Source organism: Cebus imitator, unplaced genomic scaffold (assembly GCF_001604975.1).
Source record: "Cebus imitator isolate Cc_AM_T3 unplaced genomic scaffold, Cebus_imitator-1.0 Scaffold54, whole genome shotgun sequence".
In the NCBI taxonomy this organism is placed as follows: domain Eukaryota; kingdom Metazoa; phylum Chordata; class Mammalia; order Primates; family Cebidae; genus Cebus; species Cebus imitator.
This window is the reverse complement of record NW_016107369.1, coordinates 7,544,265-7,558,431: the sequence shown is the minus strand read 5'-3', so window position 1 is coordinate 7,558,431 and position 14,167 is coordinate 7,544,265. Positions and strand designations below refer to the sequence as shown.

The 14,167-nt window shown below is 37.3% G+C and overlaps 1 protein-coding gene across 11 annotated transcripts in view; it reads left to right on the top strand.

Annotated features, from left to right (window-relative positions):
- The window catches only part of SIPA1L1 (signal induced proliferation associated 1 like 1), a 393,891-nt gene that overhangs the window by 301,301 nt on the left and 78,423 nt on the right, over positions 1-14,167 (top strand). For all 11 annotated transcript variants that reach the window (XM_017528751.2, XM_017528750.2, XM_037738573.1 and 8 more), the window contains 2 exons: positions 1,126-1,300; positions 11,916-12,019. In XM_017528751.2, the coding sequence (XP_017384240.2) occupies positions 1,126-1,300; positions 11,916-12,019 (279 nt within the window). The remainder of the gene's footprint in view (positions 1-1,125; positions 1,301-11,915; positions 12,020-14,167) is intronic.

The window sequence follows — 14,167 nt, the reverse complement described above, 5'->3', positions numbered from 1 at the left end:
GTGGGGATGGAGTTTTGCTCAGTTGCCCAGGCTGCTGGAGTGTGTGGCACAATCATGGCTCACTGCAGCATCGATCTCCCGGGCTCAAATGATCCTCCCATCTCAGCCTCCCAAGTAGCTGGGACTACAAGTGTGCATCACCACACCTGGCTAATTTTTGTATTTTTTGTAGAGACAGGGTTTTGCCATATTGCCCAGACTGGTCTTGAACTCTTGGATTCAAGTGATCTGCCCTGCTCAGCCTCCCAAAGTGCTGGGGTTATAGGAGTGAGCCACTGTGCCCAGCCCAAAGTATACATTTTTATGTTGAAAACTCATTGCTTGTTAAATGATCAGTAGTACCACCTTGAAATTTGTTTGCAAAATGACTTTTCAATGATGAATAAATGTTTTGATTAATGTTATATGTAAATCTCTTAATCCTTCATTTTAACTGCATGTGAGGAAGAAATGTTCACCACGAGTTGATTTGCCATTATGAAGCCTCTTTTAAAGTTTCTCTGCAGACACTCATCTTTTAGAAAACTATTTGAAAGAGAAGTTTCTCTAAGTATAGTATTGATGGTAGTAGTGCTGTAACAAAGACATAAGCAAGATTTATAATTTAATATATTGGGAAAACAGTATTGGGAGATAGGTCTTTTCTAATTTTACAAAAAAAAAAATTAGTGAATCTTTTAGTGCAAAACAGTTTATTTTAAAGTATGTTTTATAAAGTAGACCTCTGCTTTTAAATTTATAAAGGCCTCCCTTTTAAAAGGGGGGACACAATAAAGAATTGCCTTTAGTTATCAGGATTTTTTAAAAAAATAACTTTATTTTGTACTTTGTAATTGATTAACAGAAATTTCCGATAGTATCAACAGATCTGGCCTAATGATGCATTATCTTTATATGCAGGAAATTTTCATTTATTTTTCTGGCCTTTTCTCAATTCATGAAGTTTATAGATACTTGCTCTACTTTATTTTTTTTTGGATCAAAGACACAAAACACAGAAGGACTTCAAGAGAAGAAAGATGTTAGCTATTTTCTGGGCATATGCCTCATAGGACCTTTTAGCACTTAAGTGGAACAAAGTCGATCTGCCTATATTTATATGCATTGTCTTACCTGCCTTCACAGCTGAACTACCAGCAGAAAGTAGGCATCATGTACTGCAAAGCTGGACAGAGCACTGAAGAAGAGATGTACAACAATGAGTCAGCTGGCCCAGCCTTTGAAGAATTCCTTCAACTATTGGGAGAGCGAGTTCGGCTCAAAGGATTTGAGAAGTATCGCGCACAGCTTGATACCAAAAGTAAGAAATACTTAGACCTTCCTACTAGCTTATTTTCCCCCTGCTGTGCTTTGTACATCTGCTAAATTATCTGTAAAACAACATTGCCATTTATTGCAGAAAAGTGCTGGTGATGGGGGAGAGAAAGCCAGAGAGGAAGGACGTAGCACCAGAACAGTCGAAGATCATAACCAAAGTAGCTAGAATTAGACTGTTAAAAAAAATAATGTTGTCAGAGGTGTGTGGATGGAGGAGGGCAGTGGCACAGATCGCGCAGAATTGCTCCTGGATAGCATTACATAAATTTCATTACATCTAGCCAAATGTTAGGGCGATTAAAAACTCCGGAACCTTGCAACCATCTAAGTGTAATCCTAGAATTTTTGATTTCCATTAATTCATTTCATAGTCTTCATGTTCATCTATGTAGTCAGCCTTTGTTTTTGTTTTTTCATATTCTTTTCATATCTAGGGTTTTTGTTTGTTTCTATTATTATTCACAGTCTAATCTCTGAGAAAATAGGCTTTTAAGCTTCCTTTTAGTTTACCTCATAAAATGTGTTGATTAAAGGCATGATAATGAAACAGTCTGTTTATGGTGCATGAACCTAAAAGGTTGTCTACACCGAGTCCCCAAGTTGTCAATAAAATAGCTAACATTCTCAAATATCTATTTTGATTAGCTGGGACTAACTGAAGAGTGTGTTGACTTTTGCTATGTGTCTGTGTGAAGGCAGTTTTAAATTTTATCTTTAAATTCATCCATAGACACCTGTGATCTGTTTTTCTTTGAGAGGGTCTTTGGATTAGCACATCTGTATTGCAGTCTATAGTAATCTCTCTGATTTTCTGTACAGGAAATTAAATAAGGAGTTGAGTCATGAAAACAGAAAGCATTCATAAACTCCACTGCAGGGAAGAATTTCCTGTTGCCATGGTTTTGCTGTTGCCAACTTGGAAACGACATGCAAGAGAGACTATTAAAACCCATAAATAGCCTAGCCGCTTAAATATTATTTTAACATTCTATACTCTGCTTGCAACTGCATAAATATGTTAAATTTCAATATCTCCTCAAACTCTTTTTATCCAGGTATTCTGATATTCACCATGTACAGTTCATTCATGTGGCCCCCATTTGTTGTGCTGTATAAATTATCACTACCACAAAAAATTATTGAAGGGATCTGGGAAGAGAATGTGTAATAAGCCCAGTGATACTAGAAATGAACGGTCATATTGGGAGTTGATAAGATTGTGCATTATCTGTGATGAAGGGTGATGTGAGAAATGTATAGCTGGGGTATCGTTAAGCAATGTGGCATGTAGTAAGGCAGTGGAATACACAAAATAAGTACTTTGTGCACAGTTTGCCCAATTATCCCAACAACTGCAAAGGCTAGAGGGGGATGACCCTGGATTAGCAAACAGCCTCTTACTGTAGTTTTAGAGTCACATAATACATTCAACAGGGAAAGATTCTTTTTCACTGAACTACTGTCCTTTAAGTAGTTCAAATTTATGAGGCATGTCTGACCTTTCAGGTCATATTTCCTGAGAAGGAGTCACAGAAAAGCATCCTTTTCTGTCCTTTTAAAATGTCACATTTCCTAAAATGTACAAAAAGTAGGAAAGTATTCCAACTCTGAAGCCCCTAAGAAGACAGTATGCAAAATCATCTCTTTTACCTCAAGCTTATTAATAGGTGCAAAAACTAGAGGAGTCCATTCACAATGCCATTTAAACCTGTATTAAATAATAACAGACCACCAAAATAGGCAGCAACCAGCCTCTGTACACCTAAGCCGCCACCTACTTGGCATAACACTACTAGAGATAAGACTTTGTTCCATGTGCTGTGATGTAATCTCACAATACTTAATCTAACTTTATTTTGTGTCAAGAAACTTTGAATATAATTCTTTTTCTAAAAAAGTGCTTTTCAGAACAAATGTTCAAGAATCATTCCCACTCTAGATGTCACTTGAATCTGTGGGTTTGTTGTATTTATCAAATTTAAGTACTTTTTGCTGTTATTTCTTTATTTTTTCTGTCTTACCTCTCTTCTCTCTGAGACTCCAATTACACGTATGTTGTATCACTCGGTAGTGTACCACAGGTTAATGAGACCCTGGTTCTTTCCTGCGCCCCCCCCCCAACTTTTTTTTTTTCTTCTGTCCTTCAGTTTGGATAATTTCTGTTGATAGATCTTCAAGCTCCTTGTGTTTTTCTTTTCATCCATGGTGTCTTAATTCATTGTTAATCCCATACAATGAAATTGCCATTTAAGATACTGTGTTTCAGGGCCGAAAGGTGCATTTGATAATCTTTTTAAAAGTCTTCTATTCTCACCTCACTAGGTTCATGCTGTCCTTCAAATCCCTGAACATATTTATAATAGTTGTTTCAAAATGTTCATCTGCTAATTTCATCGTTTCTCTCATTTTCAGTTTCCTTTTTTAAATGGAATTCCTCCTGCTTTGAGTTACATTTTACTTCCTCACTTGTCTCCTTTTTTTTGATAAGATACTGGATATTTTAAATGTTTCATTGTCAAGTGTCTTAATGTTGTTACCTTTAAGTGTTGAGCTTTGTTTTGGCAGGCAGTGAAGTTGCAGAACAGCATGATTTTTATGAGTCTTACTTTTTAAGCTTTGTTAAAGTATACCTAGAGTAGCTTTTACTCTGGCTAACTTAGCCGCACTACTAAGACATGACTTTTCTTGCACTTCAATACTTGCATATTCAATTGTATCTACTATGACTGCTCAGAACTCCAATGTCTCCCAATCCAGTGTGAACTGTAGAATGATTTGGCTCGTAATTCCTTGGTAGTTGGTCTTTCCCTAAAATTTTGTCTTTGCTAGGCTTTTGGAATTTATGCATGTGCAGCTTACTGTCCAACTCAAGACTCAACAGACCCTATATAGATTTCTGAACCTTTCATCTGAGATTTCTTTCTCTTTGGTATTCTGCCTAGCAAATACCAGCCACCTCAGACTTCCTGAACTCTAGTCTGCCTTGGCTTTCCCCTTCAGTGCTCCGCTCTGTGTCACTGTCCCCGAAGTGTCTCAAGGTGGAAAGCTCAGGGATCATAGGGCTCATCTTCTTTATTCCTTTTTCTCAAGTATCACTATGCAATGCTGCCTATTGTCCAGTGTCTGCAAACAGTTGTTTCAGGTATTATATCAATTTTTCTAGTTATTCACAATGCCACGGTGCATGCTATATCAAGCACTTCGTTATGGCTAGAAGCAGAAGTCCCAGATACTTTTGATATATATGCCATCTCATTTAATTCCCACAAACCTGCTGAGATACCATTTATTCCCACTTCACAGAATTGGCTTCTTTAGATTAAGTAACATGCCCATGATTAGATAGCTAGTAAGCATTAGGGAAGTAGTACAGATCCCAATAGTGTGGGTAATGAAGTGTTTAGAGAAAGCATAAACCTGGAATGAAGCACAGCAAAGCCCCAAGACCGGCCTTTAGCCTGTGTCTTCCTCCCTCTTAAGCCCTTGGGCTAACAGTACCCAAACCAGCTCATGAGATAGCACTACTTCTCATACATTATGATCATATTGATATCTTAGTACTTTCATAAAGGAGGAGAGGCTCCAGAAAGGGAGTAATGAACTATTGAACTATTTCTTTTTCCCAGTTATCTGTACAAAGACCATCTCTGCATTTCAGAAATAAGGATTTGTGTCAAGCAGGCTGCAAATAAATATGTCACAGACTGAAACAATTCTGCAATGAAGAAATTTTTAGTAGGGGATTTTTCCTTCTTTTTTGTTTACTTATTTGGATGATATAACCTAGGTAATTACCATTCCCTCACACTACAACAGATATAACAGTAAACTTCCCAACAAGCAGTTGGTTATTTGAAAACTGGAAACCATCCTCATTTTTAGCTGTTTACGTGGATTTTTTGTTTTTTTGTGACAGAGGTTTGCTCTTTGTTGTCCAGGCTGGAGTGCAGTGGCATGATTTCGGCTCACTGCAACCACCACCTCCTGGGTTCAAGTGATTCTCCTGTCTCCGCCTCCCAAGTAGCTGGGATAACAGACCCCCACCACTACACCCAGCTAATTTTTGTATTTTTGGTAGAGATGGGGCTTCACCGTGTTGGCCAGGCTGGTCTCAAACTCCTTACCTCAAGTGATCCACCCACCTCAGCTGCCCAAAGTGCTGAGATTACAGGTGTGAGCCACCAAGCACGGCCACATAGGTTATTATGGGAAATTATTTCCTAACTGAGGCTTATTTGGCAAGTTAGTACACAGGAGAGTTAGAAGCCCTTTGTAAAGCTTTCCTTCAGAGCCCTGCCTTCAATAATTTGCTGCAATGTAGTGAATGTTTGTTGTCTCCTCCATTTCTTAGTAGTGTTATAAAATGCAGTTAAGGTTCAGGGTCTTAAAAGAGATATAAGACTTTTCACAAAGAAAATAAATCCTTCTTTATTCAGAATATAAACTTTGATAGGGAAAGGGACAGCTAGCATTGCGAAATGCTTTGCACATGCAAAGGGCTATTTGGACTTCTAGAGACTGACAAATGAAGACAAGGATTCTTTTTAAGGAAACTGCACTTTTTACCTTAACTGCACAAGATTCTAAATGCCAGCTGACACATTAATTGAGCATCTTTTATGGGCTGCCACTTTCATATGCATTATTTTACTTAATTCTTACAACCTAAAAAATATCAAGAAGCAGAGAAGTGAAGTGACTTGTTTGTGGTAATCTTGGAAATGATACTATTGGTATTCAAGTTCAGATCTTTCTTCCAAGTCGGGAATCCAGGTAATTGCAGGTATCTTGCAATGTGAACAGTAGGTAGAAAATATTAGTGGCCTAATCCTAAGTACCAGCCTCACACTAGCTCTGTTCTTTTCTCTCGATATTTTAGCAATTTTAAGAAACCGTGATCCTCAGGCACATAACCATGCATAATCACACATTCCTTAAACTAGCTCAGTATGAATTTGCCTGCAATAAGTACTAGAAACTTTTTGACCCCATCCTTATGGAAATAGAGTAATGTATCTCCTGATCATCACTACGGATTTATTTTTTCAAAATTAATAAATACGGTAGATGCCAGAGCAGGTGGAATTCTAGTTTGTGAGTGGAATAGTGTACCGCAAGATCCAAAGTGTGTGTTCTCCTGAATACATGCCATTGTTCACAAAGTGAATATCTGGCTCCTATCCTGAGGCGAGGTTACGTAGAGTGAGACCTGTCTGTATCTGTCTTTTCCATAGGGGTCTTGAATCAGTGGTCCCCAGCAACCAGCTGACTATTACAATATTTCAAACTATGGATAAGGATCAGACCCACAACATAGCTGTGATTTTGTTTTATTTCTGATGTGTTCTATAGTGGCACGGAAGTTAAAAACTGAGCCTAAGATTTCTTTTTCTTTCTTTTTTTTTTTTTGAGACAGAGTCTTGCTTTGTCACCCACGCCGCAGTGCAGTGTCGTGATCTCAGCTCACTGCAACCTTCACCTCCCAGGGTGAAATAATTCTCTGCCTGAGCCTCCTGAGTATCTGGGATTGCAGGCACCCGCCACCATGCCCAGCTAATTTTTGTATTTTTAGTAGAGACAGGGTTTCACCATCTTGACCAGGTTGGTCTTGAACTCCTGACCTTGTGATCCACATGCCTCTGCCTCCCAAAGTGCTGGGATTACAGGCATGAGCCACCACGCCTGGCCGAGTAAGATTTCTTTATTCTATTACTTTACTAGTTTATATGTATTTAGTTAATGAGATTACTTTTCTCTTTGTGTTTATATTTAAAAGGAACTTTCTAAATACCAAGTTGCATAGGTGTTTTTCTTCATGTAGTTTTCTTAAATATATCCTTTAGTTACCAGGAAATAGTTATATGCAAATCTAGTTACATTTTCCTGATGCAGATTCACATACATACACCTTTGTCATCCAACCTTTAGACTACCTAAAAGCAAAACAATTGAGGCAAAGGAGAAGTCAAGGATGATCATGACATTGGCTGTATCTGACTGCTCTACAAACTTACCAACCTGTTCATACTGTCTTCAAATAGAAATACTTACTGTAGGATATTATCCCTTACCTACACCTTTTCAAAGCAACTGAGAATAATATTCTTACCATTCCTCAATTATTCAGTGCCTTATTATCATCTGCTTTGAATATAGGAAGTTTTGCTTTCTTTGACTTAACTGTAGAGTACTGACCATATTAGTGGACTCACTGGCAGTGTGATTTGGAGGCAGATCATGTGACTATCAAGGTGACCTATATAATGCCTGAATTTACTTATTAAGTTTTAAAACTCTATACAAATAGGAAGTAGCATCATTCTTTCATCCTTCTTCTACAAGCACATTGTCCCTTTAGAGATTGCTCAATACACTCTTCAAATGGATAAAAAAACTTTTTTTTTTTTTTTCATTTTCCTGACAGTCATTCTCTTAAACTTTTATAGTTTCAGGATTTCATGGTCACTAAAAATATTATAATAAGAACATTGGATGCCTTATTCTTTAGTAATATAGGAAACAGTCTTCTTTTTTTTTTTTTTTTTTGAGACGGAGTTCGCTCTTGTTACCCAGGCCGGAGTGCAATGGCGCGATCTCGGCTCACCGCAACCTCCGCCTCCTGGGTTCAGGCAATTCTCCTGCCTCAGCCTCCTGAGTAGCTGGGATTACAGGCACGCGCCACCATGCCCAGCTAATTTTTTGTATTTTTAGTAGAGACAGGGTTTCACCATGTTGACCAGGATGGTCTCAATCTCTTGACCTCGTGATCCACCCGCCTCGGCCTCCCAAAGTGCTAGGATTACAGGCTTGAGCCACCGCGCCCGGCCCAACAGTCTTCTTTTTAAAAAAGTTAGATTCAAGGGGACATGTGCAGGTTTGTTACGTGGATGTATTTCATAATGCTGGGGTTTGGGCTTCTAGTGAACCCATTACCCAAATAGTGAGCATAGTACCTAGTAGGTGGAGATTTTGAGGTTGAGTAGGGTTTTCCAACCCCTCCTCTCAATTTTGACTCCCCAGTGTCTGTTATTTTCATGTTTATGTTCATGTGTACCCATTGTTTGTAGGTGAGAACATGCAGACTTTCGTTTCTGCATTACTTCACTTAGGATAATGGCCTCCAGCTGCATCCATGTTGTTGCCAGGGACATAATGTTCTTTTTTATGGCTACATACTGTTCCATGATATATATGTACCATGTTTCCTTTATCCAGTCTTCCATTGAAAGACACTTAGGTTGATTCCATGCCTTTGGTGCTGCAATATGCAAATTAGTGCAGGTGCCATTTGATAAAATTATTTTTTTTGAGTAGATACCCAGTAGTGGAACTGCTGTGTCAAATGGTAGTTCTAGTTCTAGTTCTTTGAGAAATCTCCGTACTGTTGTCCATAGTGGCTGTATTAATTTACATTCCTACCAACAGTGTATATATATTTTCTTTTCTCCAAATTCTTGCTAACGTGTTATTTTTTGACTTTTGAATGATAGCCATTCTGTCTGGTATGAGATGGTATCTCATTGTGGTTTTAATTTGCATTTCTCCAATAATTAGTGATGCTGAGCATTTTTTTATGTTTGTTGGCTTAGTGTATGTCTTGTTTTGAGAAGTGTCTGTTCGTGTTCTTTACCCACTTTTTAATGGGGTTATCTGTTTTTTTTCTTCTTCTTCTTCTGATTTAAGTTTCTTAGAGATTCTGGATATTAGTCTTTTATTGGTTTTATGGTTTGCAGATATTTTCTCCCATTCTGTAGGTTGTCTGTTTACTCTGTTAATTATTTCTTTATAACAGACCTTCCTTTTGCATTCTTTCTGGTAAAGTTTAGCACCTCTATGATGTGCATAGTAATTTCAGGATTTTGGAATTCCTTTCTTCTCAAAAGAAAAGTTTCATTATTTTAGCCCTAGTTTCATCGCTGAAACTTTTAAAACTGTTTCCAAACTGTTGAAAATTATCAGCGAATTCTATGAATCTAAAAGACCTTAGAAAAAGGCTGGTCAGGTAGCATACATTATGTGAAAGGAGGCATGCAGAGGACAGAGAGAAGGGGTTAGAAGCAGAAAAACAAATGATCTTCAGTGTTGTCTTCCCCAGCAGTTTTCCTCTCTGGCAGTAATCCTTCTAGAACTAGACAGGAATATAAAGCACAATGTAATAAATGGATACCAATGACAGTCTTTTTTTTCTGGTTCATTAATTTAACTTATAATTGACTCAAAACACATGTATAAGTACACATCAATGATGACACATGCCCTGTAATGTTTTAAAATGTACTAATCTATTCTGTAGAAATTTATAGAAAGAGTCCTTGACAACAGATAAGTTCTTCATGTTCAAGACCTGTCTTAAATAGTTCAGTTGAATCATTTATTGTAGTAATACAGATTTTTTGTAGTGGTGGCCATTAATACTTAGAAGATATTTTTCTTGGATATTTATATGTTGTTACATAGTTTTCCAATTTTTGAAAAGTAGTCTTTGCTTTGTTCTATTTTAGGCTGTTTTTAAGCCTTCACATTTTATGTCAGCTTCAAAATTAAGATTCTCCAACAAGCTCAAGCTTGAAACTCAGAGCTCTAGAATATCTTTAGAAAGTTGTCTGCAACCACAATTGTAGTCTATTCTTAGGGCCATACCTAAAGGCAGCGGAGCTACTGCATTAGAGCTACCTGGGAGTGTCTATAAACAGTAGATTCCTCTATGAGGCCCCATACCCACTGAGGAGTATTTTGGGGAGTGGGCCCTGGGAATCTGCCTTTTAATCTAGCTCCCCAGCTGATGCTATGCATACTAAGTTTTAAGAACTGGCCGGGCGCGGTGGCTCAAGCCTGTAACCCCAGCACTTTGGGAGGCCGAGGCAGGTGGATCACGAGGTCAAGAGATTGAGACCATCCTGGCCAACATGGTGAAACCCCGTCTCTACTAAAAATACAAAAAATTAGCTGGGCATGGTGGTGCGTGCCTGTAATCCCAGCTACTCAGGAGGCTGAGGCAGGAGAATTGCCTGAACCCAGGAGGCGGAGGTTGCGGTGAGCCGAGATCGCGCCATTGCACTCCAGCCTGGGTAACATGAGTGAAACTCCGTCCCAAAAAAAAAAAAAAAAAAAAGAACTACTGTTGCCTCTTGGTATATGCCAGAGACTTTGTTTGAGTGCATAATTCTCTAAAATGCAGTCAGGTAGCTAAAATGCATGGTGGGCACATGCCTGTAATCTTAGCACTTTGGGAGGCCAAGGCAGGTGGATCACAAGGTCCGAAGATTGAGACCAACATGGCCAACATGTTAAAACTCTGTCTCTACTAAAGATACAAAAAGTAGGCATGCTGCAGGCATGCTGGTATGCGCCTGCAGTCGCAGCTACTCAGGAGGGTTAGGCTGGGACTCATCACCTTTGTTCTTCAGTATTAATGGTCTTGTTAAATTATCGGGGGTTTTTTGTTTGTTTGTTTGTTTGTTTGTTTAGAACAAAACAGGTCTCTTGCTTGAATTGGAAATATTAGAAAAGAGTTTCTTAACTTGATACATGGACAGAATTCAGGGGCCTGTGAACTTAGATGGGAACCCAGGAGGCAGAGGTTGCAGTGAGCCAAGATTGCACTACTGTACTCTAGCCTAAGAGAAAAGGGGGTCAAATGAGTTTACCCATAATGAATGTACTTCTGTTCCTTTTGCAACCCCTAAGTCCAGGACCTTCAAGTCTAAACAGATACTCTCTTTCAGTTGGGCAGTTAGTAACTTTTTCCTGCAGCTTCCAGGTATTTGTGGGTACATTGATTCTGAAACTTTGTTAAGATTAAGGCAGTAGAGGTTTTTTTTCTTAAGGAAAGTGAAAGCACAACATACTTGTCTTTAAAAAATTGTTAAACGTTGCTGTATCACCTTTTTCTTCAGTATTAATGGTATTGTTAAATTATTGTCTTTTTTTTTTTCTTTTTTAAGAACAAAACTGGTCTCTTGCTTGAATTGGAAGTGTTAGAAAAGAGTTTCTTAACTTGGTGTGTGGACAGAATTCAGGGGTCTGTGAACTTGGTTGGGAAATAATTTTTTCTTTATTTTCACTGACTCCAAGTTGAAATTTAGCATTTCCTTTAATCATGGCCATAGGCAGTAAACCACTGTAATTCATTTACCTGTGATTTCATTGCCAACAGAAAGCACAGATATTTTGATATTATTTGTTGTTACAGACATCTCAAGAGTGCTTGTGTTCATCATGTCTTCAGAATTATAGTAGATATTAGACCAACTGCTAAATCTTATTTTATAATATCTTGTGCATGTTATATTTAAAATTATTCAATGCTCATGCACTTCAGTATAACTGATGTCTTTTGAACTCTTATGTGTTTTATTTTATACTTTTACAAATAGTATTTTGAGAAGGAATCTGATCCATAGGCTTCACTAGACTGCCAAAGAGGATCAGGTACAAAAAATAGGAAGAACATCTGTCTTGTCTAGAATCTTTTCATCCTAAATCATTTTCTTTTCTTTTCTTTCTTTCTTTCTTTTTTTTTGGGGGGGGGTATTTCTCTTAAATGAATTATTTTTCCTGTTATAGTCATCTCATCATTATATTTTTTTTAACTGTAGCTGACTCCACTGGAACCCATTCTCTGTACACAACATACAAAGATTATGAAATTATGTTCCATGTTTCTACCATGCTGCCATACACACCCAACAACAAGCAACAGGTAAGAGATCCTCCTGTTATCTGTGTTTCATTTGTTTCATTTCCTCTGGAAGCCTAAGTGGCAAGCTTGTAAAATCTTAAACCAGAATTTAGTGTTGCACCTGTCACAGCAGCGGGAAGCTTTGTGCTAAGGAACAGCAAATGAGCTGAAAACAAATGAAGAGACACAAATTTTAGGTTAACAGCCAGCTGGATGCCTTTGTGAATTAATCATTTGCTTTTCACCCACTGGGATTGAGGTTTTCATGAAATCCGAAGAGAACAAGTTGAAATCATTGGTGATTAGATGACTCTGCAGGGTTGCAAAGAACATCCATGAGTGGGTGAAGTTTCATCTCAAGAGGCTAGTGTACAGAGCAGGAAAGTTGTGATGCCTCATTGCAGATTTCAAAGGAGATTTAGAATACTAACTTGGAAAAAAGTCAAAATAATGTCAGCGGAATAATATTCTTCCTTACCATGTTGATTGAAAGATAGCAAGGAACATAGTAACAATTGCGTATGTGTACATCATACACAGAGCTTCTCTTAAAATGATCTAAAACTCATTGCCTAATTACTAAAGTGCAAGTGAGGTAGTAAAATGGGGAATCTAAGAGGTGACAGATTGTTACAGAGCAGACTGGAAACTGGCAGTATTGTTTTAGGGAATATGTGGTAGTTGATTTTTTAAAATATTTCAAAATAAATAATAGCAAACTGAAATTTAAAAGAATCAGAGAACTAACAAACTCTTCTTTTAAAAGCTATTACAACTCGAGCAGTCCAGTTTTACTTCTGACCTTCAAATGGATATGGATTTCTGTTTTTGTCAATTGTTGTGCTAACACAGCACAGGACAGCTGCAGAATGAATCACATCCTCTTTCACAGAATTTAACCCAACACTGTTCCAATCTAACGTTTTATCGCTTTAGGTTTGATTAAATCACAAATCTAGGTAACAGAGTTTTGCCTTTCATGATTGTTAGCATAATAAAAAATGGGTAGCAAAGCAATGAATTGGCTATAAATCTGAGGTAAACCTGTTTTAAGATAAACTTCGTGATCTGTATTTTGTTGATAACTTGTTTTATGCAGATTCCAAATTTTAGCTGTCTTTGAAAGAAAAACATGATAAGAAAGGCAAACTAAACTTATTATTCTGACCAGTCAGTAGGTAAAAAATTTAAGAACATTAACAAATGATCCTTAAAGAGGGCATGAAGGCTTATTCTGCCTGATCACTTAGAAGAGAAAGATGAGATTTGTGAGGGTAGAAAGTTTAGTAACAAGATTGGATTGGTTTTTTCCAGCTAAATGAGTTGAAGTACCAGGCAGAGAAAGCTGGCATTTAAATGGCAGCATCTAAATTATTTAATTTTGGAGTCCAATCAAGGCAAAAATGTTAACAGTCCTAAATCATAATGAGAAATAAATTGGTACTATAACAGATTAAGAAAATTTCACTCTCTAGCCAAAAAATTTATTTTCCTCTATATAGATTACTTTATGCTTGGCGGGGGGAGGAAAAAAAACAGGAAAAATGTATTGTTAAAAATTCCTTTGCAAACATTTCTAATATAAATACTATTTTTCATTATATATAGTAAATATGGAAAAACTGATTTGTTTCTATTTGGGCCCCTATTAAGACCCTTATTTTTATATGTCAAGCCATATTTTGAAGAAAGAATAACATTGCAGGAATGGCACAACAGGTAGATAAATAGTATTTGTTTTTGTTACGTTCACAATCTTGAGTAGATTAATAATCTTTAATAACTGGTATGTTCTGTAGAGCAATCAATACACACCAGCCTTTATTTTCATAACATCTGATTGTATATCATATTTAGAAATGAACTCAGAAATAAACTGTTTTCATTAGAAGACAATTTGGGATGCTTTCAAATTCCTAAGGTTAAAAGTGCATTTCCTGAACATTCTAACTCCCAACTCTCAATCGTAATCTAAAAGGCTATTGTCTCTCCCAGCTGGCAGCCAATACTAGATCACTGATTTTACTGGTATGCAATTTGTGTGCCTTAACGTCAGTAGAGAATTTTTTAAAATACAGATTTTATAAGAAGAAGATTATGTCTAATGGATAGTTTATATAAATGTCACAGTTGTTTTTCTTTTTTAAGAGCCTCCATATAATAAGTATG